At 33.3% G+C, this 26,724-nt stretch overlaps 1 protein-coding gene across 2 annotated transcripts in view; it reads left to right on the plus strand.

Moving 5' to 3' along the window:
* The first annotated feature begins 1,797 nt into the window (after positions 1–1,797).
* LOC113493138 (zinc finger protein chinmo-like) overlaps positions 1,798–26,724 on the plus strand; it is a 48,203-nt gene continuing 23,276 nt past the window's right edge. The window contains exon 1 of one of the 2 annotated variants that reach the window (XM_026870960.1): positions 1,798–6,761. In XM_026870960.1, the coding sequence (XP_026726761.1) occupies positions 6,751–6,761 (11 nt within the window). In that variant the 5' untranslated portion in view covers positions 1,798–6,750. The remainder of the gene's footprint in view (positions 6,762–26,724) is intronic. The other variant, XM_026870961.1, reaches the window with a different exon arrangement.

The raw sequence follows: 26,724 nt of genomic DNA on the forward strand, positions 1-26,724 counted from the left end.
GCTAGCTACCTCCACGTCGATGGCATTCTGAACACGTTGAGCACACGTGAGTACTATCGTCGCCTGCATTGTGACGTCAATTAGTGCTCTACGGCTTTGAAAATAGGTTACTAGACGTCTCCGTGCAGTTCGCACCGAAGGTCTACATTCAATATATTTTCTTGACGTTTTTTTCAAAAGCGTAGAGCAGAGATTGGATGCATTGTAAATTGACGGCTCAGCTGTTTTGGTGTTTGATTTATGTGTTTTGTTTGAATGTCGTCATTGTTATCTATATTCGAATTGAATAAAGAATTTAGAAGTACATTTATTGATTGAATATTTATGTAAGTGATACACGTGCCATGGTTTTTAATTAACACATTTTACTACCGGGTAAGTTGAACTAAGCCATATTTTTATTAAATACCTATGCTTTTAAGTATATTTGTGTGTGAATTAAGATAACATTGACGTATTGTTGTTGTAATATTTTATTTTTGTATGCAATATTACGCTTTATTTTATGTATAGCATGTTTTTTTCTATCTCATAAAATCAATTGATTTTATTTCCTTTATTCCAAAAAATTTGTGAGCCTTGCTCCGAAATTTTACAAATTTAAACACTATTTTAAATGAAATCCTAAAAGCAGTCGGCTTTCGTCACGCGCCGAAAAATAAGCTCATAATCCAATAATCATATGTTAGTTTAATAGTAGATAGGATACCTACTTAGGTATGACGATTAAAGTATGGGTAACTACATACGGAAATATAAAAAAATAATATTTACATTATAATATAACTTCAGCAACATCTGACTAAAAACCTGATTGAATCCATATCTGATAGTTTTGTTTATTGAAAATTCATTTATTCCATTTTTAAACGATTGATTCTAAATTTAAACGTATTGATTGCAACGCGAATGTTAGTGGCGCCGCCTATCGCCGCCACCGGTGTTTTACACGTGCCGCCTTTTATTAAGAGCAGAGACAAAACAAATGTTAAACAAAACAAAGAAGGGAAAGGACAAGAAAAACAAAAATATTAATTATGATTCTTTAAAATTCGCGTGACTGGCTACTGGCTAATGAAATTATATTGACATTTAAGGACATTGAGCAGATTTGAAAAAAGAAAGAACTATACAATCAGTATTTTTTTTTAAAGCGCTTAAAAAGTTCGCATCGGAAAGAAAAGAGGTTTTGTATAACTTTTTTATAATTTGTGTTCCTGTTATCATATGCCACTGGATTTTATCAGTTGGTAAAATAATTCTTAGTAAACAACAAAATAATATGAGTCACACATTTTTTATCCTTAAAAATACGTTGACTAATCAGTTTTGTATGTCCTAGTATATTAATCTAACCATCGAATATTTAAAAGAGCGCCGACACTGGCAATAATGATCTTGAATACATCATTGACGCATCGTACGAAAAATTGCATAATATTTTTGTTTCAAATAAAACAATGGGCTTTAGTGTTAGCAATTGCGTGTCTCAAAAACTGCCTATTTATCAAGCAAGATGCAAGAGTTTGACATTGAGCGCTGTATGTGTTTACGCATGCGCAAACATTTACTCAGATGTACAAGTACAGCGGTAACATGACTGAAGTTAATTCCGAACGCATACTATAATATTTTAAATTTCGAAACAAAATATTATAATAGTTTTTTTATCACTGGTAAAATAGTAAATAATTTTATTTGAAAACTTCATTGTGTTTTTGTTTTTCATTAAAATCAAGATTGCATCTATATTTTTATACATTCTGAATTGAGACGATTTTTTTTTTAGAGTTGAATTAAGATTTATTATTTGAAGTAATTATTAAAATGTCGTTGATTAGATTATGCGATTTTTTCCTGCGTTAAGTGCGTCGGTGAACTGGGTGACATTGAATTTTTAATTTAGGCCGTATACAGCGATTTCCTTTTTTATTTTTCTTATTTTGGTCGCTCTCATTCTGTTACGTATAATGCACATAAAAAGTGGTTAATTAGAGTTAGGTAGAGAAGTAAGTTAAGTAGATCAATAATGTTTTGTAAGTACTGTATTATAGATATCTACCGAAAAACTGGTTTTGCAACTAGTTTTATTGATAACACTTTCCTCATTAGTTGAAAGTATTTCATTTAATCTAGAATTAAAAGTATTAATACTTAGAGTGGTTATATTTTGTGGGTGCAGTTGTAGTTTTTTATTATCATTACTTATTAATACTTTGATATAAATGCGGAGTCTAATGTCCCGTATTTGTAACAAGATTGTTTTTGGAAAAGTATGCGTAGGTATTTTTTCTAAAACTATCGGCTCAAATAATTGGGTTAGGTTACAACGGGCCTAAGATTTTCTACGAGTGATTTTCGACTTTAATACAGGTTACAGTCGTCAACGTACGAAAAAAGTACAAAAATAGTTTAAATTACACGTAAAAAATGTTTACGTGTGTAATTGCATATCTAATGTTCTTAAAAAAACGTAATATTATCGTCTAATCATATTTTTTTGTAACATTATCCAAAATGATAAAGTAGTACGATGCAGCCATCTAATCATTGTGCGTGCCTAACGCTGATTAGATAACCCTGCAAGAATTTTGTAAGCTCTATGGCAATACAGGTGGTGTCTAAAACGTATAGACAATAATAGAACTAAAGAGCAAATCTGTAAAGGAATTATTTGAAACGTCATAAATTAGCAGCTATCTACCTGTCACAATATTCATAGTGGCCGTTTATATCAACTTTAAAAAAATAAAAACTGTCAAGTAAACAACATTCTTATTTTGAAAATAAAAAACTAAATTCAAAATAACGAAGTAGGTATTCCGATCGAGACACTTGATAAATTTAATTCGAAACTCAAATAACTTGATAGCTTGCAACACTGAACTATGAACTGTATGCTAATATTTGTTTGGCACGCAATACACCGGAATTTTTACTTTCAATTTAAATTCTCTAGAACAGGAAATACCATTGAGTCGCCTCCAAAAAGTTTGTTGCACTTATTTTTTGTCGCGGATAAAGAACTTTTTGTAAATAAACATTTTGATTTGGTTTTTTTTTGCTTAGATTCATATCTAGTTGTTAGAGTTGTTAGTTAATTCTGTTCATGTTTTTAGCTGTTTGTTTTGTGATGTTGTCTCAGCAGTTTGCTTGAATACAATAAAAATAGCTTGAGCATTTTCATTTAATTTATAGAATATTCTTTAGAACTATTTTACGAAGCGCCCTTATATAGAAACTTATTAAGCCTTATTGAATGACAAAAATCTTCGCCGGACTGACAGTTTACAGAGTACAAAAAAGCTTCGTTTTATAAGATTTTCTTTTCGCGTACTAAAAATTCGAAGACGCAAGGGTTTTATTTAGAAAAGCATGATACAAAAATCTATTCTATATGTTGAAAATAGTTTTACAAAAAAATTAAACAAAATCTTCAGCCAAGCGCAATCTTTATGTTACAAGTACCTTATATTAACATGACGTAAACAATCCAACCTTATTTAATATCAAATCAATAATTTACATGTTAAAATGTGGGCCAAGTTCTTTGAGATAAATCTTGGGCCAACGTGTCGAAATATTTCAATGTCAACTTTGAAGCCCTAAATAGGATTTCCAAAATTTTATTCAATTCTCTATTTATTCAAATAAGGTAACTACGTTTGTAACCTTTTTACGACAAAAACATACGACCTCTTTTGACGAAATTAGTAGCCACTGTAGCCATTACAGTTTTAAATATTAGTAAACAAAGATATCTTGTATGAGGCTTTAGTGTCTGAAACATTTTCACCAAGATACAAATTTACTCGAAATTATAAAGTAAACGAAGTATTATTTGTTATCAGAATAAAAAATATCTCCTCTAATATCAACTTGAAAATTCATAAAAACTTACGTTTTTCATTGACGTTTTCTTAAGTAAATATTATTCACGTTCTGACAATATTTGCCATATTTATTAAGATGTATTATGCAACTTGTTTTTGAAGACTAACACAATCATAATATTCAGTTTCCAATGAATTTCGTACAGCAAAAAAAGTCTTACTGACAGATCGGAATACAAATGAAAAAAAAAAAAAAGTCAGACGAGTACTTAACTGCGTAGAGCGAGTTCTCTCCTCAGCTAAAACCTTCTCAATTTAAATTTCATAGTAGGCCTTTTAGTTCAAATATTTACCTAATGTACCTATATAACTGTATGTGTAATATTTTACACACAAATTATGCGTAACGCACATCCCGTATCCAAATACTACACGGTATCACTCACGTGGCCTTGTCAAACGGTCCGATAAGGGAACTGTGTGTCGAATTTGTTATTGTTCCTTCAAACCATTGCACATCGTTAGATAAATTCGTGTTTTATTAGAAGTATTGAGGTGATTCGTAAACAAAATTATAAAAAAGCTGCGTTTTAAATGACTCTACATTTATCGTAAGACTTAGAGAGGATAGGGTAATGTTGAGAATAGAATAAAAAAACAATTATTTAGAATAGTTGTTTTTATTTTTGAAATAAAATACATTTTTTTTAATTTCGAAATGTATTACTCTTCGCTATAAACTTTAGGTTACAAAAAAATGATAACGTCCGTCATATATCACTCCTGTCATGAAAACTATTTTAAAAAGTTAAGTTAGGTTTAAAAAATAATAACGTCGCTTTTTCATTAAACGCACCTTTTTATCCAGTCAATAAATTATTAAAGTATAATATATTCAGGAAAATCGTATCGTCTAATTACTATTGACTCAGGAAAATATAGGGCGCGTAGGTTTATCCCAAAACGCATTACTTATTTAATTTTATTGTCATTATTAACGTATGACTGTTTTTGGGTAAACCAGCCACAGAGGATACGCAATTGCTAAAAATAAAAGCACGTCAAAGACATTTTAATCTGCTCGAATTAAGTTATTTTTTCAAAATGATAGTCGAAAGTGACAGGTCAAGTGGCAGTCATTAAAAAAATGAGTTTCATAAATCCCATAAAAATATTCGTGAAATAAGAGGTTACAAAGAAAAGAAGGAAGCTTTCGGTATCATTGCAGTATGTATGAAAACAAAAAAGAGTTTTTTACTTAATTATTTTATATCAGTTTCATTCTGTAAATGCTATGACTCTTACCCTCATATTTTGAGTAACGTATAATGTTTTATGACAAATACCTAAAACAATTCTTCTTATATCTATAAGCATGTTTATGTGCGCATGTATCTATGTATAGGTTATACAATGCATGTGAAGTAATGCGGTACGAAGCTCTGTGTTGTCAATGTGTGTCGAAGCATGTAATTAGCATAAATGTCTAAAAGACAATTATTAATTAATAACATTTTGCTCCACATGTCCAAACCAAAGGCTGTTTAAGAAATGAAGAGGTAAGATTCATGTTTTGTTTTAAAAATACGTCAAATAAGTCGTAGGTTAAAGAAAGCTGAAATTACTCAGTTTAACTAAGGTGAATTACTGATTTTCAATGAATACACCCTGTGATTATTAAATATTGATTTTAGTAAAATGTTTCTTATTATATTATTATAATAATAAGCCGATGATGAAAAGATCGGTCGAAGGCGTACATTGATGCTCTTAAAATAAATTAAAATATGGCTAAAACATTTATAATGTTAAAAGATTTTTTCATCATAACACGTTAATAATGCTGAGCAACTATAAAATAACAACAGTTTAATAAATTTGAACCTACCCAAGTAGAGCCACCTCCAGGAAATATTTAGTCGTAGGCGGGGTTTTCCTTAAATTGTTTAGCATGGATTTTATACCACATTGTTCTTTGGCTTGCTGTTGCAGTACTGTTTGCCTATCTATGTACGTTTACATACAGTTTAGAATTCTTAACACATGGCAACAGGTTTTTATCTCTAGTCACTAAAATAAATAGATAATGTTCATGCCTACTTTACAATATTCTTCAATTAAAACGAACTAGACTAGATTTTGGTTTATAAAATATTTAAAACGTATGATTTAGCAATCTATGAAAAATAATTACAACAAGAAACGTTGGATAAGTATTAAATATAGTGATGTAAATCAACACACGTAGAGCTGTACAATTCTGTGTATGTGATGTCAATAGCCTGCAAACATAATACAGCGACTAGATGTATCAAACTAGACAATGTAGAGACAATGTAACTAGACGCGTCGCCTATTCTAAACTCTACGCAGCGCGTATGTGTGCGGTATGTGATCAAGAAAAATTTACGAATGCGGCAGTGAGGCGTCGCGTTTGCAGAATCGGCTGCATCACGAGGGCCCCGAGGGGCGCCGCTCTAGCCGTCTTTTTTTCATTTTGCGTGCGTCTTTTTTTGGCAGCGCGCGTTAGCCTTGGATTTTTTCATAGCGAAGCGCTGCACGTACGCGCGCAAGTTTCGGATAGTCGTAGAGCGTCCCCCACTCGGCGCGTCCGAATTTTCTGCATTCGGCCGGCGTGAAGAGTTTTCGGCGGTCGCATTCGCGAGCGAGGCTCCCCACGACTAGGAGCGAAGCGCGCACCGACACACACGGGCTGCGGACGGAGCGGCGCGAGCGCAAACGCGCCATGCAATATGCGGAAGTGATCGCGACCACGACCGAACGGTGCTAAACTAAACGAGTGTAACTCAAGTGTAGTGAACGCACATTCAGTGATACAAACTATGGTATTTGTGCATGGCTCTGTAGAGATCTAATGGTTTTCTATTAACGATACAAGGACTGTGGAATTTGCGACATGGAATCGAGGAAAGTATTGTCTTTATTAGTATGAATGCTCTAGGATAAGTACCACCAGCCTAGTGTAATTGGAAATTTTGGGTGTGACCCGACCAGGAAGTCGCATTAGGGTTATAGAAAATATACGACCCGCGTAGCCTCATTTGGGAGTCAATCTGGATGATTTTAAAATGGGTATCAAGATACGGAGTCATTGATAAATACGTGTTGACACCCCGCGACATATGATAAATGTTAAGCGCGCGAGGGTGTACAGCAGTTTGCACCTTAAGTTGTTCTTGCATGAGAACATTTTTGCACCGTTTAAGTCGTCCCAAAAGTTTTGCATACACGTGCTGCCGTGTCGGGGCTATTGAACTTGATAATGAGACAACCGTATCTCCCACTTTTTGTTTGACGTTATTGCATCACTAATTCTTCTGATGCGATCTGCATCGATTCATCTATGTCTTCTGAACTTGAAGTTTCTTATCTAAGATGATTCACATGGAGCTGTAGACTGTCGCCTGACGCTAGATAGCTACAACCCATCGCATTTGATGATACAAAACGTGATTATTTAAGAACGTCAAAATCCAGTTTTGCCACATAAGTTTAGGATTTATAATTAAGGGCGCGTATAAATCGCGCTCTAAACTCGGCCCGGAACCGCTCAAAGAGGCGAAAACTGGTCTCGCGACGCATTAACATTTGCATAGAAACTGTCAAAGTGGCCTCGTGCGACGGCTGTCCATGGACGAGCTATTAGCACCTAGACACCGGCCGCGGTCAGCGTCAACGATCGCCGCGTATTTCGTTTGCGCTTCTGCACATGTCTGTCTCCACATTTACCAAACGTCATAGATATCATCTTCACGATAATAGACCTTATGCCCTTCGGCTTAAAGACATGATTGATAATTCACCGCTTGGCCAGCATAGGCGCGTAATTTGAATTTTCGGTTAGGGCTTCCAAATTCACTACTTCGTTGCATTGATACAATTTTAAATAGGAATTTCAGTTATCTTATTATACGAGACTTTTGTTGTTTCTACACTTAAGTGCGTTCAGACAGATAATGTTTGAGTAAACATAAAATTCTCAATTCATTGTATTTCGAGAATTGACATAACTTGTTTGTTTTTCCTGTTTAAGAGCAATTTAAAATGATGAATAAACTATAACCCATAGTGGGACCTAGTGCTAATTTGTTTTGGACTATATTTAAACTTGTTCTAAAACTGTTTGGCGTCTGTAATCTATGAACGTGTTTCCACGTGAATTAAGAATTCCAGATGCGAAAACATCTGAGTGTTTGTTCCTCAAATAACGCCGTAACAGCTGAATCGAATTGGATGAGATTTGTTACGGTTTTTATCTTATAAACCCGAGTATCTAAAATCAATGCGAATGATTGCAAATTAACCTTAAAAATTGTTGCTATTATCATTTCTTCGGGTGGATCAACTATGGCATTTGTAAATTCTATTTTCGGCCTGCTTCCATTCGCTATTTTTTTTACCTATTCAAGTTTTGTCTCTAGTCATTCATTTAATATCTACCGAAACCCGTATTTCCTGCTTAGTACGCCGTAAGTTTTTTAAACCTCAAATCTTATTTATCATTCTATTCATCTCACTTCAGGTTCGAAGTCCACGTTTCGCGTGTACCAAATTATGCGTTTCTTATAGAGAATATAACAATTATTTTTTTAAGTAGATTAATGTTGTTACTCATAGTTACCCAATAAATTATAACTATAAGTCGCTGCGAACCGGTTTTAACTTTGTTTCCAAGCCATCTACTTTCTGCCGTTGCTATCTACGAAGCGTGTTGCGTATTTTAAAACACTTAAATTCCTAATACTAGATGTTTTATATACAAGTTATTAGATTCCCCAGTCCAGTTCAGTGACCTGTAGTTATACAATTAGACCTGGGCTTGCCTGCCTACGCTTTGAAGTCTCACGAGTATCTATTGCATATACCTAGCTAGTGCTAATTTGAATAGCAAACGAAACCTTAAAGAAAACTTAAGAACGACTCACTAACGGACTCTACAGTAATTCTAAACGTTATTTTAAACTGTAATCAGCTTCTTGCCATCCTACTCGTACGCATTATAACTAACACAATTAACACTACATAAACAAACATTCGTTTGAAATAAGTACATTGCTGAAGTTGGCAACATTGTTTTATAGGTACCTACTTATGCCTAAATATGTGGCCGTGAAGGTCGCTCAAATTTTACATTTGTCGCGTCACACACAAAGACAGCCAATGGGAAGCGACTATTAATACAAACGCACTGTTCTAAATACAATTCGGTGTTCGATTATCGATGTTGACTTTTAATGAAATGACTTGTTTGAAGACAGGGTTTTATCGATTTGAATTTATATCTCCTTTTACCTACCTATTTTTTACCTTTTTATTACCTATTTATGGCGCAAAAAATATTTTTATAAAACTTTTATTTTATGCGTATAAGGTATTTTTCAGTGATAATTTAATTTTATATGAATATGTTTTAACCAAACAATTAAAAATATAAACTGATGTAAATAATAAAACTAATATTTTTAAATAGTCAAGAATACCACGATAAAAAAGCACCAAACCAAAGCGGTCGTAACCGTGAATTTCGAGAACGTGTGAAGCTGCTATGAATTCTTAGATTCTTATCAAAAATATCAACAAAACAGTAAACACATTAAAAAGAAACTAAATTTAAATTAGTAATCGTAAATAGCTTATAATCGCGGTGATTAGTGACGTACCAAATTATGTACTTATATGAGAGAAAAAAAAGAAAATTGCAGTCTATTTATCCTTTGTGAATATCTATTCAGGTCAACTTACGCATTTTTAGAGGAAAAGTTTGCAAAAATGTATTTTTCATAATTTCCATACATGCATTATCAATAATTCGTTACAAAATTTGGAAGATAACAAAAATGAATTAACTTTGGATATCTTATAATAAAATCTACAGACTAATTTAGTTATGAGGTGTGTAAACAGCTGATTAAAATTCGCAATTATCACGGTTAGGTTCAAGGATTTATTTAAAGCCTTGGTTCGTGACGTAAAAGGAAACCTTTTGCATTCTAATTTGAATAACATTAATTTCTATTACATGTATATTTATGAATGCGCTATTTGGAAACCATAGAAACAAATTTTGCGAGTGGATTTTTATACCATTATAACTGTCTTTAAAAATTCGGCCCATTCTCAGCCCAGGCTTTTCCCAATTATGTTGGGGTCGGCCTCCAGTCTAACCGGATGCAGCTCAGTACCAGAGTTACGAAGAGTGACTGCCTATCCGAACTCCTCAACCGAATCATCCTGGTAAGACTGGTTTTCAGGCAGTACAGTTCATACAGTATTACTATAGTACGAAAAATAATAAAATAATCACAGTTGATCTAAAGAGAAATAACCGAATTCCCATTAACACCATCGTTTCTTAATTGGTATCACACAAATTTAATCACACATATTATAATGGTTATGGTTTATAGATTACGACAAAACTACCAAATCGTATCAAATACTAACATATCACACTGTTCTGGTGTGTCCAAAGTAACAAGAACTAAACGGAACTCTACCTTAATAATAATATTTACAATTTTTCTCTATTTCGTGGCACTGCTTAGAAACAAATTTGTGAACACGTGGTATCTTTGCAACGAAAGATAACCTCGAGTCCAACGCACATTGATAACAGCGTTAGATAGAACCCTGTTACATTGTAAAACTGCTTTCAAACTAAATTTCGGTGGTCACGTAACAATTGGATCACGTAAAGACACGTTTAAAAAAGCACGCTTCATATTTTTTACGTAGTTGCGAAATTAGCTAGGTATGTATTCCGAAATATTGAGTTAATTATGTTTTTAGACTGAATATGATTTCTTCAGAGATTTTGTTATTTGATTTTTGCAATATTTACATCAACTTATTAAAAATAGCATTAGAAAAAGTTATTAAAATTGAAAACCTCTACAACTACGAATCTATTGATTTCGTTCCTAATATTAACACACCTAGAGCAAAACATCTCTTTAGCCTTGTATGTTTGATTTTAAAAATACGTTTCACCTAGATTTTTTTATCTAGACTTATTTTGATTGTTAGTGTGTTCTTGTTCCCGTTTCTGTTTCATTCATGAAAACAAAAACAGTTTCGGCGCGTTGTTTTGTTTGACTCTATGCATTTCTTTGTTTATAGATCTAGTTTTGTTTTAAGCTAGTTTAGAATACAAATGCTCACTTCGTCATTCATAATTTTACGTAGTCAAACTTTTGCACAAAAATGTTAGAGGCACACTTAATTTTTGGACGCATTTTATCAGCCAATTATTCTGTAATATTTTAGCTAATTTATACACTAAATATTTCTTTTTGCTTATAAAAAGAAAAAAAAAATAAAGGGTTAAAAATGGATCTCTAACTTCATTATCGGACTCACGAAAAGAACTAAAACTTTTCACGTAATTATTTCAGATTTATCAAAGTAGCCTCAACCTCAATTTCCATTTTCTATTAGCCAATCAATTTTCTTTTGAAGGCTATTGATGGACCTAGTCTTTATAATCAGGTCAGGTTTTAGACAGGGTTGTGGTTTTGTGAAGATTTTTTTGCCTAATTCGTCAACGTCCTCTGTTTATTTTTACTATTCTTTATTTATTATTCTTAAACTTTGATGGACTCTTATATCGATAAAATAACATTTTTTAACTGTATCTTCCAACAGTCGGATTGACTTTAAGATTTTTAGTTTCATCTCAGTCACAGCTAAACAAGTATTAGTATTCAAATCTATTTCAAAAATTGTTATTTTAACTTATTTCATTATTTAGATAAATCATGCAACAACGACTGATAAATTGTTTAGTCATCATGACACACACATGACAATAAGGAGCCATTTTATTTTCCATCAATCTTCTATCTCCTTACGCAAATCTTCATAAAATACGTTAATTTAAGTAATACCAAAAAATAAGGCGAAACGCTTGAAGATACATAAAACACATATTTGATGTGATAGAATATTTAAACGCTTATTAAGGGCCACCCACTGATTTTCTAATAATGTACCAAATATTATTTTCATTTCCGAACGGCCTTGTCTAGGTTTGGTCCCGTCGGGGAGGGGAGGGCGTGAGGGGACCAAGGACACCCACCGAGGTCCTTCGGGGCGCGACGCTTACGTAACCAAGGCCGTTGCGTTGTAGCGCGTGCAATAAGTACTAGTTTGTACTTGGGCTCGAAGATGAGTCAAATAACCACAGTTTTGGGGTCCTTAGTTGATTTGATAAGTTTAATATATTGACTTATTTACGGAACTAATTTCATATTAACGTTAAAGAGCCCGAAAGAGACCTACTTGAAATAGGAACGTTTCGATTTAAATTTTGGGTTTTGAGAATTACGACATCGGTACTCTACTCTATGTATTTTTATGTAAAAAACTGTTAAGCGACAAAAATCCAATCCCGTGAGTATGCAGCCTTACGGCCGCTTTCTATATTCGATCCCGAATCTAAGATTCCGATCAATCCAGATTTTTTTCAATCCCTCGATTGAGCTTGAATCTGCATTTCTTTAATCGATCTCGTCTCGAAATCCATCGAAAAAAAACGGATAGATCGCCCTGCTAAACGTTTTGTTTTACGCATGTGCAGAAAAAGTACTTCATGATTATTAATGAGTAAAAAGGTGGCTTTTTTCTTAAAGCTTATCTATTTTATGTATAATCACTAGAAATTCCACAAAATACAAAAATAAAAGATTGGGAAGTCGTAGCGTTAAATAATATAATTCTACCTGAAGATTAGAAAAAGCATAAACGACAATAAACGTTTATTGATGAGCAACGGAACGTCAGTCAATCGAAAAGTTGTCAGTCAGTTTGACAGTAACATAATATATTTTAAAATCGCAAGTTTATTTGTTGTTTGTTTTTCCGATGTCTCAGCTATAGAATAGAATACAGCGGTAATATTCGAGCGCATTCAGAATAAGTTCACGCGCCATCTGTACAAGAAACTGTATGGGGTGTATCCGTTCTACCTACATGGATCCCACTCTGTTTGTTCTGGGCATGGTTGGCAATAATCAACTGTATATGAGACGGGAGTTTGCACTGGTCGTCTACTTGGTGAAGGTGCTTCGTGGAGTGGAGAATCACCCGGAAGTATTGCAGTGCTTGAGTGGCGGAGTGGGCGGCGAAGCCCGCACCTACTGCTGGTTCCTACCGCGAGAACAAATTTGCTCTCCACACCACCAACTTCTTCGAAATCAGACTGACGTGTTTTTAATAATGTAATGTGTTGCAATTTTTGTTTAGTTCAAGTTCTTTGCTGTCGCATTAGGGTAAACCCTGTAATGATACTTCATGGTTTTAAATAAATAAATCAAAATGAGAATATTATAATCGTTATCTATTATTGCAGTATTACAGATATTGGTAAAAGTGTACTTAGTACACAAAAACTATAATACTGAAAGCAAAAAATTTTAAGCGTCAGCTTATGCTTAGCAATCCAAAACAATTACTGAGCGCTGGTCTTCAGCTTAAATCCTTGACCCCCGTTTACAAGTACAGAAAAAAAAACAACCACTCGATGCATCACAATCACAATTACAAATTTTGAGGACAGAGTTTGTTCTTCTTCGCTGTCACTACTATCCCAGTCCAATAGCTGAGCTAATACTTTAAGATCGCTACCACTATCACTTGAAAATATTTCTATTTTCGCAGATTTCTCAGTACAATCCGTAAAAAATTGGGGATCGCGATTATAGATCAAAAATCGATTTGTCAAAACCAGAGATCGGTTATAGAAAACGCATAACTGTTACTTTCATACAAATACCAATCTAAAATCTCGATCCGCCCTCCCAAAGATAGATTGAAGAAAAAGATCGAGAAAGCGATCCATGGATCGGTTATAGAAACACTAAAAGTTGTAAATGGATTCAAATGTCAATCTCGATCCGTAAATTAGGGATTGAGATCGAATATAGAAAGCGGCCGTTAGCCAACAATAGTTTCAGGGTCGTTTGCTCCTTCTGCCAATTTAATATGTCATATTAAAGTCATTAGTTTGTAGAGTACCGAGATAATTGAATGAAAGTGGATTCCGATTATATTGAAAAGATGGGGATGATTATTTGGATTTAGAAAAGGTTTTCCCTATTATCGTTATAACCCATTACTGATGAGCATAATCTTAATTCTATTTCCCTATATTTATTTCGTATTTGCTTTTCGAAAGTATTGACTTTTATCAAAACATCATTACGAAATAATGTTTTATAATTTTCATTGATTCGTAAGCTTATTACAAACATTAACGACGATTGTTTAAGTACAGTTTCAAACTTTAATTTCAAGTTAAAACATAAGTACATTTGTCCAATTTATTAATATTGATTTGATACAGAAAATATTTATTAAGTAAACATGTAATTTTCAGTGACTCATGCAATATGACTAACTTCAGTGCGTTTATAGAGTCATGTTGTTTTTGGTGAGGTTGAGGCACTATTTCTCAAGGCCAAGACTAATTCATGCATTCTTTTTATTACTTAAACATTTTTTTATAGGACATACTATTTTGGAGAGTTAATTTTTGGATAGTTCGGTTTTTTTACACGGAGTCACATTTTGGAACCGCGTAATTAGAGCTGATCTCTGTTGAGATCTAGTGATCTGAAACTTAATGTTTCTAAGCTAATTTTTAGGGCTTCTTGAAATGAAATAAAATTGTGCTTTCTCCATATCACCTAATACTTATAATACGGGCATTGGTCCAAAGTTCATGTTTCTATGTATATAATATAGAACTAATATCGTCTACAGGAGACTAACATCAATATAGTCAGTAATCCTAAAAATATACGTTAAAATCTTTTTTGTTGATGTAACAAGAAAAGTTTCACATAAAATATTTTCTAAACAAATTGAGTCACAAAATATTATGAATGCTTTTTAGTTGTAAGTAAACATTGACGTCAGATTTGAGTATTACCTAGAGCGTAACGCGTAAGTATGAAAAATGCGAGTTTTGAATACCGACAGATATATTAATAATGATCACATCTACACATGTTTGTACTCAATACTGGAATAAACATCTTTTGTTGTTGTTTACTCACGTTTTTCCATATCTATCTATCTCTTTCCATCTTGCCGGATATCTGTACTTGAGTAACGAGATGCGATCGCTTGTCGCGTTTAGGAATACGCAAGGTTTTATCGAACTGTACGATCTTTTTTACAACAATGTATTTTTCCAAAAATAGAAAAGGCCATGGAAAACGTACACAAAGAGAATAATGATAGTTCACATTCATATTAGATGACACTCCTTTATTTAAACTCGCATATAGAGCAAACTTTTAAGAGAGTTTTCTATTACTTAAAGCTACTAATCGGTAAAGTAATTTTGTAGTTACATTGACATAACGAAATGTAAACAAAAGAAATGAAATAGATTAATGCAATGATCTCATTTAGGACTGAAAACGTCCCATTTCGAAGAGAGACAGGATAGCTGGGTTTACCACATCCCAAAACTACACAATAGGGCAACGTGGAGACTAAGTGCTAAAAATATAATCAATAAATATCATATCACTTCATTTTTCCCAAAAAATCATTATCTCAAATATGCTTGTTTTAAAAATAAATAATCAGTCGTCGCCCGCAGCTGGCTTCGTTCATGTTTTCATATAATTTCACGAACACATTTCTGATATTACACAGGTGTTTCAAAATAATGCTGAATGCTGTAACTGAAGCTGATTGTTCGTAAGGCCTTGCATGATTTCTTTGACGTCATAACGTGCGTGCTAAATTACGAAAGAATATGTATGTACATTTGTAACACATTTCCTTTCAATAAGGTTGTGCATTGACGTAGATACAAATTTTGACAATGAATGTTCTAAAATGGTAACGGATTTTTGTTTTGTTTTTGATGCAAATTATCTGCATTTTATGTGTTCAGTTGCTGTAGTGTTTATAAATAGGCAAAAATTTGGGACAAGGTTCAAGTTTAAGTGGTAACATTAATAGAAACTCCTAATCTTATAGAGTTTTTACACATAAGTCGATTGAGTCCTTTGTGAACGATTGTTACTCTGACTGAAAACTGTTCTCAAAAAATAGGTTAATAATCTTTTCATTCACAAAAAAGAAAAAACGAATGAAGAAATGTCTTAAAACGGTATCGTCAGATGGATTATAAGAAATTATATCCTCGAAAAAATAACATTATTTGAGATAAAAGATTAGGCACAAAGCGACAGTGATACCTAGTTCAATAACGATATTAAGTTGCATTTTGTAAATAAACATGCGATTTCGTGGCGCTTTTGCAATATTTTATCATTCCTTATCGAAATTGTTCTTACTATAATCTCTTACACGTGTTTTCTTTAACCTTAAAAGCTGTTCTACCTTTTCAAGGTGGCTGGATAAAACAGACGAAAATAACTCTAAAAAATATTTAATAAAATATTTCGTTTATCGGGAATTGGAAATTGAAGTGAAGGCTCTCTCAAGGTTCGTTATCAACTTTCTGTTTGGGTAAGCTTTACCTAGTTATAAAGCCTACGTAGGTATATTATTTTATTGCATTTATGGTATATGATTAGTATAGATTTCAATTTTCTATTTTGTGAATAGCTAAATAGGATTTTTGATAACTGAAATTTCAAACACATTTGTTAAAAACGGCAAAAGCATTTTGTTTAAACAATTGAATATCGATGACTGCATACTCGATATTCTTATTATTCAAACCAAAAATAAATGGACCTGAGTACTTAAAACTACGCATGGAAGTACCATATGCGTTCATTATTGGTTACAAAATTAAATAGGTCAATGCAATGTACCTATTTTAATCGTATTATATATATACGGTTGCCACTAAAACAAATTAATATGAGGAAAATTAAAGTTTTCGTTAAATAATAGTAGAATATTTGTTTTGTTCTATGAGTCAGCTATAGACCTAACACCTAGAGTTATTAGGTCTGTTTTAACAAAAAATTGTATATAGGTTTTAATTTATTGATTGTTTTTGTGTCAGCAATAAAAATACTTACCTTAGCCAAGGGGCATAGAAGATCAATATCTTTTTATTTCTAATGTGTTGCGTAAATTAACTAAATATAGTTGCAATATAAAACCTGTGTCTTTGATATATTAGAACATTATAAATAATTATATCGTATAGTAAATTTCACACAGGAAGAGAAACTCCAAGGTATGTGGTCGTGATAATGTTATAAGAATGTTAATTAATACTTAGAACAGTTGCACATAAATCGTATACTTAAAAATTATGTTACCGGTTATCTTAATAATTAAAACAAAATCGAGAGCAAATGCGTTTGAAGAAGAGTTATAGCAATTTAATAAATGGATAGATTAATTTTAAGTTGGTTATGTTTCACAAGTGTATGTATTTTTATGGTAAATTTTTAAAAACAAGTTTCTTATTTTTGGTCTTAGGGCTAGGAGTGAGATTCCTTTTTGTAATTTTCATCTGTCGTCGAATAAATTTAGGATGAGAGTTAATAAAGGCTACAGCGCACGTGTAAACCCACACAAAACGACCCTCACATAAGATAAGAATTCAGGAAGTTCATTTAGCTTTTTACTAACTACATAGGGTTCAAAATCGCTCAGCAAACAATAACAATTGTTGTCAACAAACTTTTGTTAGAACGAGAAATTACGTTGCACATTCTAATTATTATTTTGTGGTAACAATAAGTAATTTAACCTGTGTGGGACACTCCTAAAACTGGTTGACCATCTGGTTTCGGGAAAAAATCAGGTCAAGGATTATTTTCTTTACAAAAGGGAGTTGTCGGTCCGGTCGTTGCATTATTTTGGCCACCCTACACGGAACACGGTGGGATCTGGTATTATTACATTTTAATGGTAATGCGGAATTGATGTGGGGATTAAAAATGTATCCGCCGTAGATAATTGTGTTCCTCAAACATTTAATAACGGAACGATAAATATTGACTCAAATAAGCGGACTGAATCTCGCGGAGAAAGAAGAAAATGTACATTGATTTCGTTAACTCAGTTTTTGCAGGCTACGTAGTTAAACTTGGACATAATGGTTTAATTATACTTCTTTAATTTAATACGTCTTTAATTTAATTATAAACAACTCAATCATAACGCTACGCAAGTCTATTATTAAGTTTAAAAATATGTCTAAAATATATCATTAAAACAATTATGCAATTGTATGAAAGTTGTCATCCATGAATGCTACTATTACCGGTCAAGTTTCGCTACGTAATTTTATGGCTTTCGGTACTTTTAATGACTTATTTGATTCATTGCAAGACAATTTCCTCTTCAACACTATGTTGGGCAACATACATACTTGCTATTAAGAAGTTGGACATTTTTATGTATTCGCCGATTGCGTTATGATTAAGTTGTGTTATAATGCGCTCTTGTTCAAACATTTGTCAAATATCGACATTTAAAGGGCTTGTTATGGTAATAAAGTTAATGAATGTTTACCACATCTATACTTTGTACCAAATCTATAATTTGTTAAATCTTGCTTCATGTTTGCCCACAAAAAGTCTCTTTCTTAATTGAAGTTATATAAACTATCCAGTTATATCAATCCGAAAATACGCGAGGATTTCTGTTGCATCAAAAACTCGGCAGATCCTTCCTCCTTTCTACGAACCCGATATTCATACCGGTGTTGGTGGTCTAACGTTCATTCTCGGTATTTGTTTAATGCATTCACCGTTCTATAGACAACTCGAATGGCCAATTAATCAAAGTTTTCGATTCGGTTTCTTTTTTTTTTAATCTACAAGTAATAAAAGCTCTTTAAAAATATCTCTTGTTGTGTTCAGAAGATTTTGGCATCGAAATTCTTAGGCGCTGACGTTACGTCACTAAATGCTTGACAGACATTTATCAAACATAATATTTATGGGTATTAAATTGGCTATTATGAGACAATTATAAATGGTCATATTACGCCCAGTTATTACACGAAGTTTGGTCAAATTGATGCAGTAGGTAGGGCCTCGTAGCCTTCTCACAGCTTCATAAGATTGTGCAATCAATGCGCCCTTTCTGGATAACTATAAATATTGCTTCCGTCCCACTTTCCGTAAGGTGTTATTGGTAGCAATTAGGCGCCCGGTTGATTTTAAAAAGCCATTAACGATTTAATAGGCGATATAATAAACAGGCTTAATTTTATACGAATATTTTACTTTGTATATGCTTACTAACAAACAATATGGTAATTTGTAAAGTTGCACCACATTTACAGCAGAAGACAACGTGAAATACGATGCAACAGGAATATATGTTTTTTAGTGCAGATTACAAATTGTTTTTGTTATCTTTGATATTATTCATTGATTGCACCACGCGACAGAAAATTTCTGCGATGAAAACACGTTTGGAACAACAACAAGAATGACGTCATTCAGAACAATACAAAAACGCATAAACAAGGAGGATTTATTTGCGCTACGAAACTTTATTTTTTTTGGATTAAGTTGATAAATAATTGTGTAATTAGTGTTGTCAAAAAGAGTAATTAGCTATGAATTAGTGTGGTCCCTGGTTAGTGCCGTTATGTTGGAGAAAGGCTCTGCTTTCAACTGCAGTGAGTGAAAGGCTTACTTCATAATGCACGCACTGGTTCGCATCTGCGCGCACGCATGTGCAGGTAGATGCGCAGGTGATGTTGCCTTCTTGGTACAATTGTTTTTGATATAGTGATTCTGTAATAGTATTGTAAACTATTCATATAATATCTTTCAAGATTATTAAATTGAACTATAATAATGGGATTCGAGATTATACTTACATCAAACGGATTATTAATATTCCACTGCTGTATTAAAGGACAATACGAAATTTTAAATGTTTAAAAAAACAACTTTTAGATAAAGGCATATACTTGAAAAAAAAACTGTCAAAGTACATAACATACAATGCAAGTTGAAGAATAAAAATTATTCGTCACGGTAATGATTAAAAGTAGCAACCAGTAAAGCACTGATTCAGTCTTGATATATAAGACTAGCTGTTGCCCGCGACTTCGTCCCCGTGGGTAGAATATATATATAAGTTATGATTTATACCTGCCCTGTTTTTTTTTCACATTTTCCATCGTAACTTCGCTCCTATTAGTCGCAGCGTGATGGTTTATAGCCTAAAGCCTTCCTCGATGAATGGTCTATTCAACACAAAAATAATGTTTCAATTTGGACCAGTAGTTCCTGAGATTAGCGCGTTCAAACAAACAAACAAACAAAGTCTTCAGCTTTATGTATTAGTATAGATATTTCTATAAAAGCCATCAACCAGTCTTAGCTATCTTTATTTTGGTCGTGTATCTTCGCATTTCGGCGCTGCGCTATCCGTACGCATTGCAACGCGTTTCATGCAACTTTCTATTTTGACGGGCCCGGAGGCCTGGCGTGGTTGTACCGGAAAAACGTTGCATTAGAAAGTTTTTTTTTTGTTTGCAATGCAAAGCGGCTTTGCGCTTTGTGTTACCTGCCTAGTTTTTAGTATAAGTTCGTGTATTGAGGTTTATACGAGTTTTGTTTATAGATGGAGTTTGGATGGTAACGAGGGGTAGACGGTGATTTTTTTCAAATATTTGATCATGAATTGAGTAAATGATTAATATTTTTTTAATTAATTTTCAATTTTTCAAAACTTGTCCTCTACCTTGAAATTGAAATCTCTACGACTTTTGTCATCTCGTATATAAAAAAATAAGTTTTCACTACCAATTTCGGAATACACTATGAGGTTATTGGAAAACAATGGTGTATTTTATTTATTCGAAGAACAAAGCGGCCTTTAAAAAAATGTAGCTAATTCATAAAAAAACAATTTTGTTTGTCAGATTTTCGACTATCCCAAAACTAAATCCGATCCTGAATGTATATTACAAGTAAATATGCATGCCCCGTATAGGTCGTCTCTAGAATAGGTCACTTGTTTCCTACGCGTGATTGTCGTTAAAGGTTGCTATTACGTCAACAGGATGGAGTACTAGCGATGGGTTACCAACAACTACTCTGGTTAGCGATCTATTACGGTCCAAGATATACTGGTCGGATTGATAGATTACTCTTTATTGCAGCTTTGTTGTGTAACCTGTGCATGTTGGTGGATGAGCATTTTTTCAATGCGAATGTTTTAAGAACAGTAAAATAACTTGTACTTATGACTTTATTTGTACTAGATTATTGAAATCGTAATTTTCGACATTAAACTTTCTAGAAGGTCACTTTTTATGATGTTTTTTCAAGTTTTTTTGTATAGAATACCTATTAATGGCTAAATATTGTGTAGAACTAGCGAAAAAAATAATTATTAAGCAAAAAAGTATAAAGGTATTTATTGCCATTTCTTTCTATTACGCGTATAAGTTGTCTTCCGCAAAACTCTAATACTAACGAAACAAACTTTCCAACATGCACCGAATCACTGCATCTAGTTGTCGTGTGGGAATTTATGAAACCCGTTCTCGCAGTGCGTCGGATTTCGACACTGCTTGCGTAATACTACGTCGTGCGTTAGGAATCCGAGGGCCGGGCACACACGAGCGACGCAGCACCTAAACAATGCAAGTTATCTTACAAGCGATCTGAAAAATAAGAAGATTTTAGTACAAATCAATGTACAATTTCTAATCCAAAGTTAAAGTACATTAGTAAAAAAAAATGGCAGTATTAAGAAAAAATTGCTTTCCGATACAAAGTTTCATAAAAAGAAGGATAAATTTACTTCAAGTGTCTCATAAACAGGAATATAATTCAACCTCTTTTACAAAATACGAGCAAAATTTTGAAAATCGAAGCCGTAATTAAACCTACATTAATCATACGAAGACTATTGAAACGCCATAAAAAATAAAAAAAATATAAATGTCATCATGACAATTGACTGTCAAAAATATAAAAACGCGGCGCTGGACTTGAGTGCAAGCACGTGTTCGTAATATTTTTATTTAAATGGTGTTTTGGATATCCGGACGCCGGTTTTGGTTAGCTATTACTCATTATTATACATTACTCATAAATCAATTTATGTCACAAGTAGTTACATGTTTTGACTTATTAATATTTCAGTTGGTGCTTTTAGAGAATCACAAAATTAGTTTCAAAACATTTCATTTTTACCTGTCTTGTTCCGAATTATTATCATAAAACAATTATAGACATATTCTTTCATACTTAATATTTAAATATAAATATAAAATTATTTTAATAATTCCATTAATGTGGAATTTACAATAACTATACCTGTAGTTGATACAAATCTTATTAGTAAGTGCTTCTTTTTACGTCATCCAATAGTGAGTAGTTGGCTTTATAATTGAATGCATTTTCTACAGTCGTCTGACTTCACTGACCTAAAAAAAGTTGCCGTTGTTTTTGGAAGTACTGAGCACTGTATACTATTGTCTTCTGCTAATGGCACGTGTTTGTCGAGTGTTTAGAATAAAATTCAGAAACTTTTGATAAGATTTTGATAACTATTTTTTAATTATAACTATAATGCGTTAGATAAGTAATTTATTTGTTGCTTGTTATCTTCGAATACATATATTTACTAATAATATTTCTTGGCTGATAAGAGGTCGACGAAAGTAATTTTTCATATTCTTTCTGTTCCGTAGTTAAAAAGAAATTCCCATTGAATTCCCGTTGCAATATTTTTACAAAAATTATTCGAATGTTGATTACAGTTAACAAATGCAAATTTATTGCAAATATTACCAGTAATGTGACGTCGTCTATCTAAAAGGTGTACAATATTCTCAAAACGCTTTAATTTAAATTCATTCAATTTAACCTCTGTGTAATATATGCGATAAGCTCAAACTCTGGACAGCCTATAACATATCAATTCACAGTGGTTTCTTAGGTTTACGCGAATGTTAGACATTGAAATGAAACGACTTTTACGGATTTTATCGCGGTTTAATTTTTGGTTTTAGTTCCCGACGTTTTTGAGTCTGCCCGTGACCATGATACCTGCAAAGGTGTCGAAACGTCGGGAACTAAAACCAAAAATTAAACCGCGATAAAATCCGTAAAAGTCGTTTCATTTCAATATCAATTCACAATAATAAATATTTCAGCATTTTCATTCAATCTAATAATTTCAAAACAAATCTTCACGATAAAATCACCTAAGAAATAACCTAAACATAACATTAAAAAAACCAAAATCTAATTTAGCATATTTGTACAAAACGTTAAAATAGTCGATAATAAAAGCTTGCATCACAAAACTGCTTTGTACTTTCTCCGCGAGCGTACACCGTGTAGTTATAGTTATAGTTGCGTAGCCGAGGGAGGGAGGAGGGCGAAGGGCTATGGGAACCCACTGCAATAGTTACGAGCCGCTCGATGCAGGCCTTTGTCTAAACACCGTTAGGCCCGGGCATTGCACACAGACACAAAATCACTACCAACATTTCAAATTACACTAGGACTAGAGTCACATAGAGTAAAAAATACAGGTTATCAAACCAAAAGTTCTACAACTAATTTGCATCAATGTAGTTGAATAAAAATTACAATGACAAGTGATTCATGGACCGTTTGCGGTCTTCATGTATGAATGAACTATTTAATAGTATTCAAACGTACTGTATCTAATGTCTTAATTAAAACTCCAGTCGTAAAAATATTAAGGCTATCACGAACTATGATATTTGTTTGTGTTATTATTTTACGTCTGAACTCGATCGTAAATCGTATCTAATTGAGACATATAAACAAACAATATGAATATAGGTCGAGCTAGCGTTATAAATTAATTTAGATCAATCGATTTAAAGTTACGCTTATCTAGAGGTATATTTCTTCTCTAAATTTTACTAGTTGCACAATCAGCGTTACGCCTAAAAAAGCGAATTCGTAACAAATATTATTCGTAGCATTCGATCATAACTTTCAATTTTAAACATCAAAGATGTATTAGATCCAAACATGACGGAGTCCCCAAGAAGGGTGCGTCGTGAATGTATTGTGTGATATACATAGCATAGTAGAAGAGCAATTCATCGTACTGGTAATATTTGACTTCAGTTACTCTGTAGCGCTCTTGCAGAGTGACCGCTGCGGCAGTTTGCGCAACTCGGTGCAGCCGCCCCCCGCTCGCCCCGCGGCCCTCGGCTAGTACGCTTGCGCGTGTGCTGCATGCCGGAACCGGGTCGCAACCGAAATTCCATTTCAACCAGCCTAACTAGGCCTGCCCCTCGGCCCGCATCCGCTACCAATTGCCCCCGAAAGGGGGACGCTAATAGAGTCATCGTGGTTCAGAGTTAACCGGCCCGGTATACTTGCACGCATGCAAATATACAGTTAGGCTGTAACGGAGCTGATGGGAATCGAATCGATAACGTATTGACTGTCGGTGCAGTGTGCGTACCTTTGTTCGTCGCTCGTTATAACCTGCCGTAGTGACTCTACGCCGCTACGGCAGCGAGCTCGGTTCGCGGTCGGGAGTGCGCTATCCGCGAAGGTGTCGCTCGGATCCTACTTTGTTTAGTAAATCTATCACGGTTCGTTGACTACCAAATTATGGTAATTCAAAACACGGTATTGTTCATTCTGTTTTAGTACGAGACATAACTTTTCGAGTCTTGTAACGACTATTTCGGTTGACATTAGAATCAAATCGTGTTCTCTTTGAGAACTAGGGAATTAGATTACTGAGTACTAGAAGTATTCCACTTTGGTGTCAAAACAAATTCTGGAGGAGGGAGAGAAGATGAGTAAAAACCACAAGAAGGCTAGGTACGGATGAGTTATAAATGATGTAACCTGTGTATGTGTTGCTTGTTTGTTGAAATAAATATTATATTCGCACGTAGTGATGTGAATCTTGTTAAGCATTTGTTTTTTTTTATTTAAGTTCCTCTGAATTACGGATGCAGTGTGGTATCGTTCGAGCTTCCTACGATGTGTTAGTAAGTGACTCCGGCATTGTGTCAAGACGGTCAGGCTTATCACCCACCTGTGCTAATAATAACATGCTATCACTGATCCGTTTATAGCGTAGCGTAGTGTTACTGACAATCGTCTTATTCATCTTTTAATTAGAAGGGTCTACTTTAATTTTGCGTTTATTTATGTCGGCGTAGAATTATCTTTTTTAGTATTAGGATTTGAGTGTGTGGACGATCGATACGAATATTAATAGTACCTGAAAGCCGGGTCTGAGAAGCTTTTTAGGTCACGTGGTAGTGCTTATAATATTTTAATCGCTTTTATGTAATGACCTAGTTATAACAATGCTTAATTTTCTGTTAATTAATTTTTTTATGTGATTTAGTCGGTGCTTTTTAGTTTTTAAAAGTGCATTTAGCTAACGTTTACTTAATTTCCTTTACCATCTTTTGCAATTTATTTAAACATTTAGATTTAAAGCTCATGTATTAACAATTAAGTAATCCCCATTAAAAATTGAAGTTAATCCTTATCGCCTGAAAGGGTACATAGTTTGGCGACGTTTGAATCCATTTTGAATATTAAATTTTCCAACTTTAGCGCACATATTAATAACAATTTGCTAGAATAGACCCTTAGAATGTAGAGTTTAGTACTTAGAAACCCACATAAGGCTTACATTCTCATTAAATGATAGAGTTTTATCATTTAATTGTAAACTTGGAGTATTTGTATTACGTTGTTCGGTGTATTTTTACTGCACAAAGTTTCAAGAAGTATAAATAAGAATGTTCTATTTTAAGTAACATAATTGTTTTAACAGTTAAGCAAATATAAAGCCATCGAAAATATTATTTTAAGTCGATAACAAATTGTTAACCAATTTTCCAACGTAAAAAATCTAACTCCAATTCGAGGGTTAAAGAAAAGCTCTATAATTATATCCTGAGTACACAACAAAGGTCTCGTATTAACAAGCGTTTTAATTAATTAATTATAGGTTCGGAGCGCAGCACTTGCGTTGAAATAGGTTACCAGGTCAATCAATAGTGGTTGAACATTCACTGCACCTGCTCACTTACATGCATTTCAAAGTATTATAACCATTTTCATTCGTCCATGACATAGTTTGCTCTATTCTATAATTATATCGAAGAAAATAATTACTGATCATTGTTTGCGTTACTTTATTCATGGATTTTAATTAGTAGCATCTATTTGTGTAGGTGAAATTAAAAAAGCCTCAAGACTGAAATAATTTCTACTGTTGCTTAAATAAATTGTACAAAAAAATGCATTATGCATCCCAATTTCACGTTTAAGGATAAAAGTTGTCGCATATCGCGTGTTTTATGAGTCAGGATTGCTCGCGTCATCGGAAAATCATACAGATTTATTTCAATATGACGAGTTTATTTTGGAACGCATAGGAAATAAAAAATAAGAAAACATATACAATTTTATCACCATATTTATTTTAATGCTCTGAATAAACTTAACTATACCAAGGTTTACGGTACGATTTTCATTTAAGACGCATTGTACGGTATTCCCATAGCCAACAATGGGCTTCAATAATTTTATTCCCTCTACATAATCGGGGCAGTGGCCGTGGGAATCCAGGATATTACGTATTCAGCGAGCGGGCGGCATCGATCATGCATCGGTGGTTCACCCCCGACCTTTAGCAAGCCTATAACAATGAAATTATGGAAAACCCCTTCATTTTATTAGTTAAACGTTAGATTTTCCTATAGCGAGAAGATTGTAGAGATGGTGATACGAAAACGTTTTGTTAGGTGTCTAAATTAACCTGAAAATTAAACTTTAGAAATATGTAATTCATCCTAATTTTCTCCTTTTAATTAAACAGTTAACATACTAAGAAACCACTTAAGTTAGTTTTTATTTTATTTCAATACTAAATTTAGTTGACTTATTTTATAATTTCCCTAGTTTTA

This window comes from Trichoplusia ni, chromosome 4 (assembly GCF_003590095.1).
Source record: "Trichoplusia ni isolate ovarian cell line Hi5 chromosome 4, tn1, whole genome shotgun sequence".
NCBI lineage: Eukaryota > Metazoa > Arthropoda > Insecta > Lepidoptera > Noctuidae > Trichoplusia > Trichoplusia ni.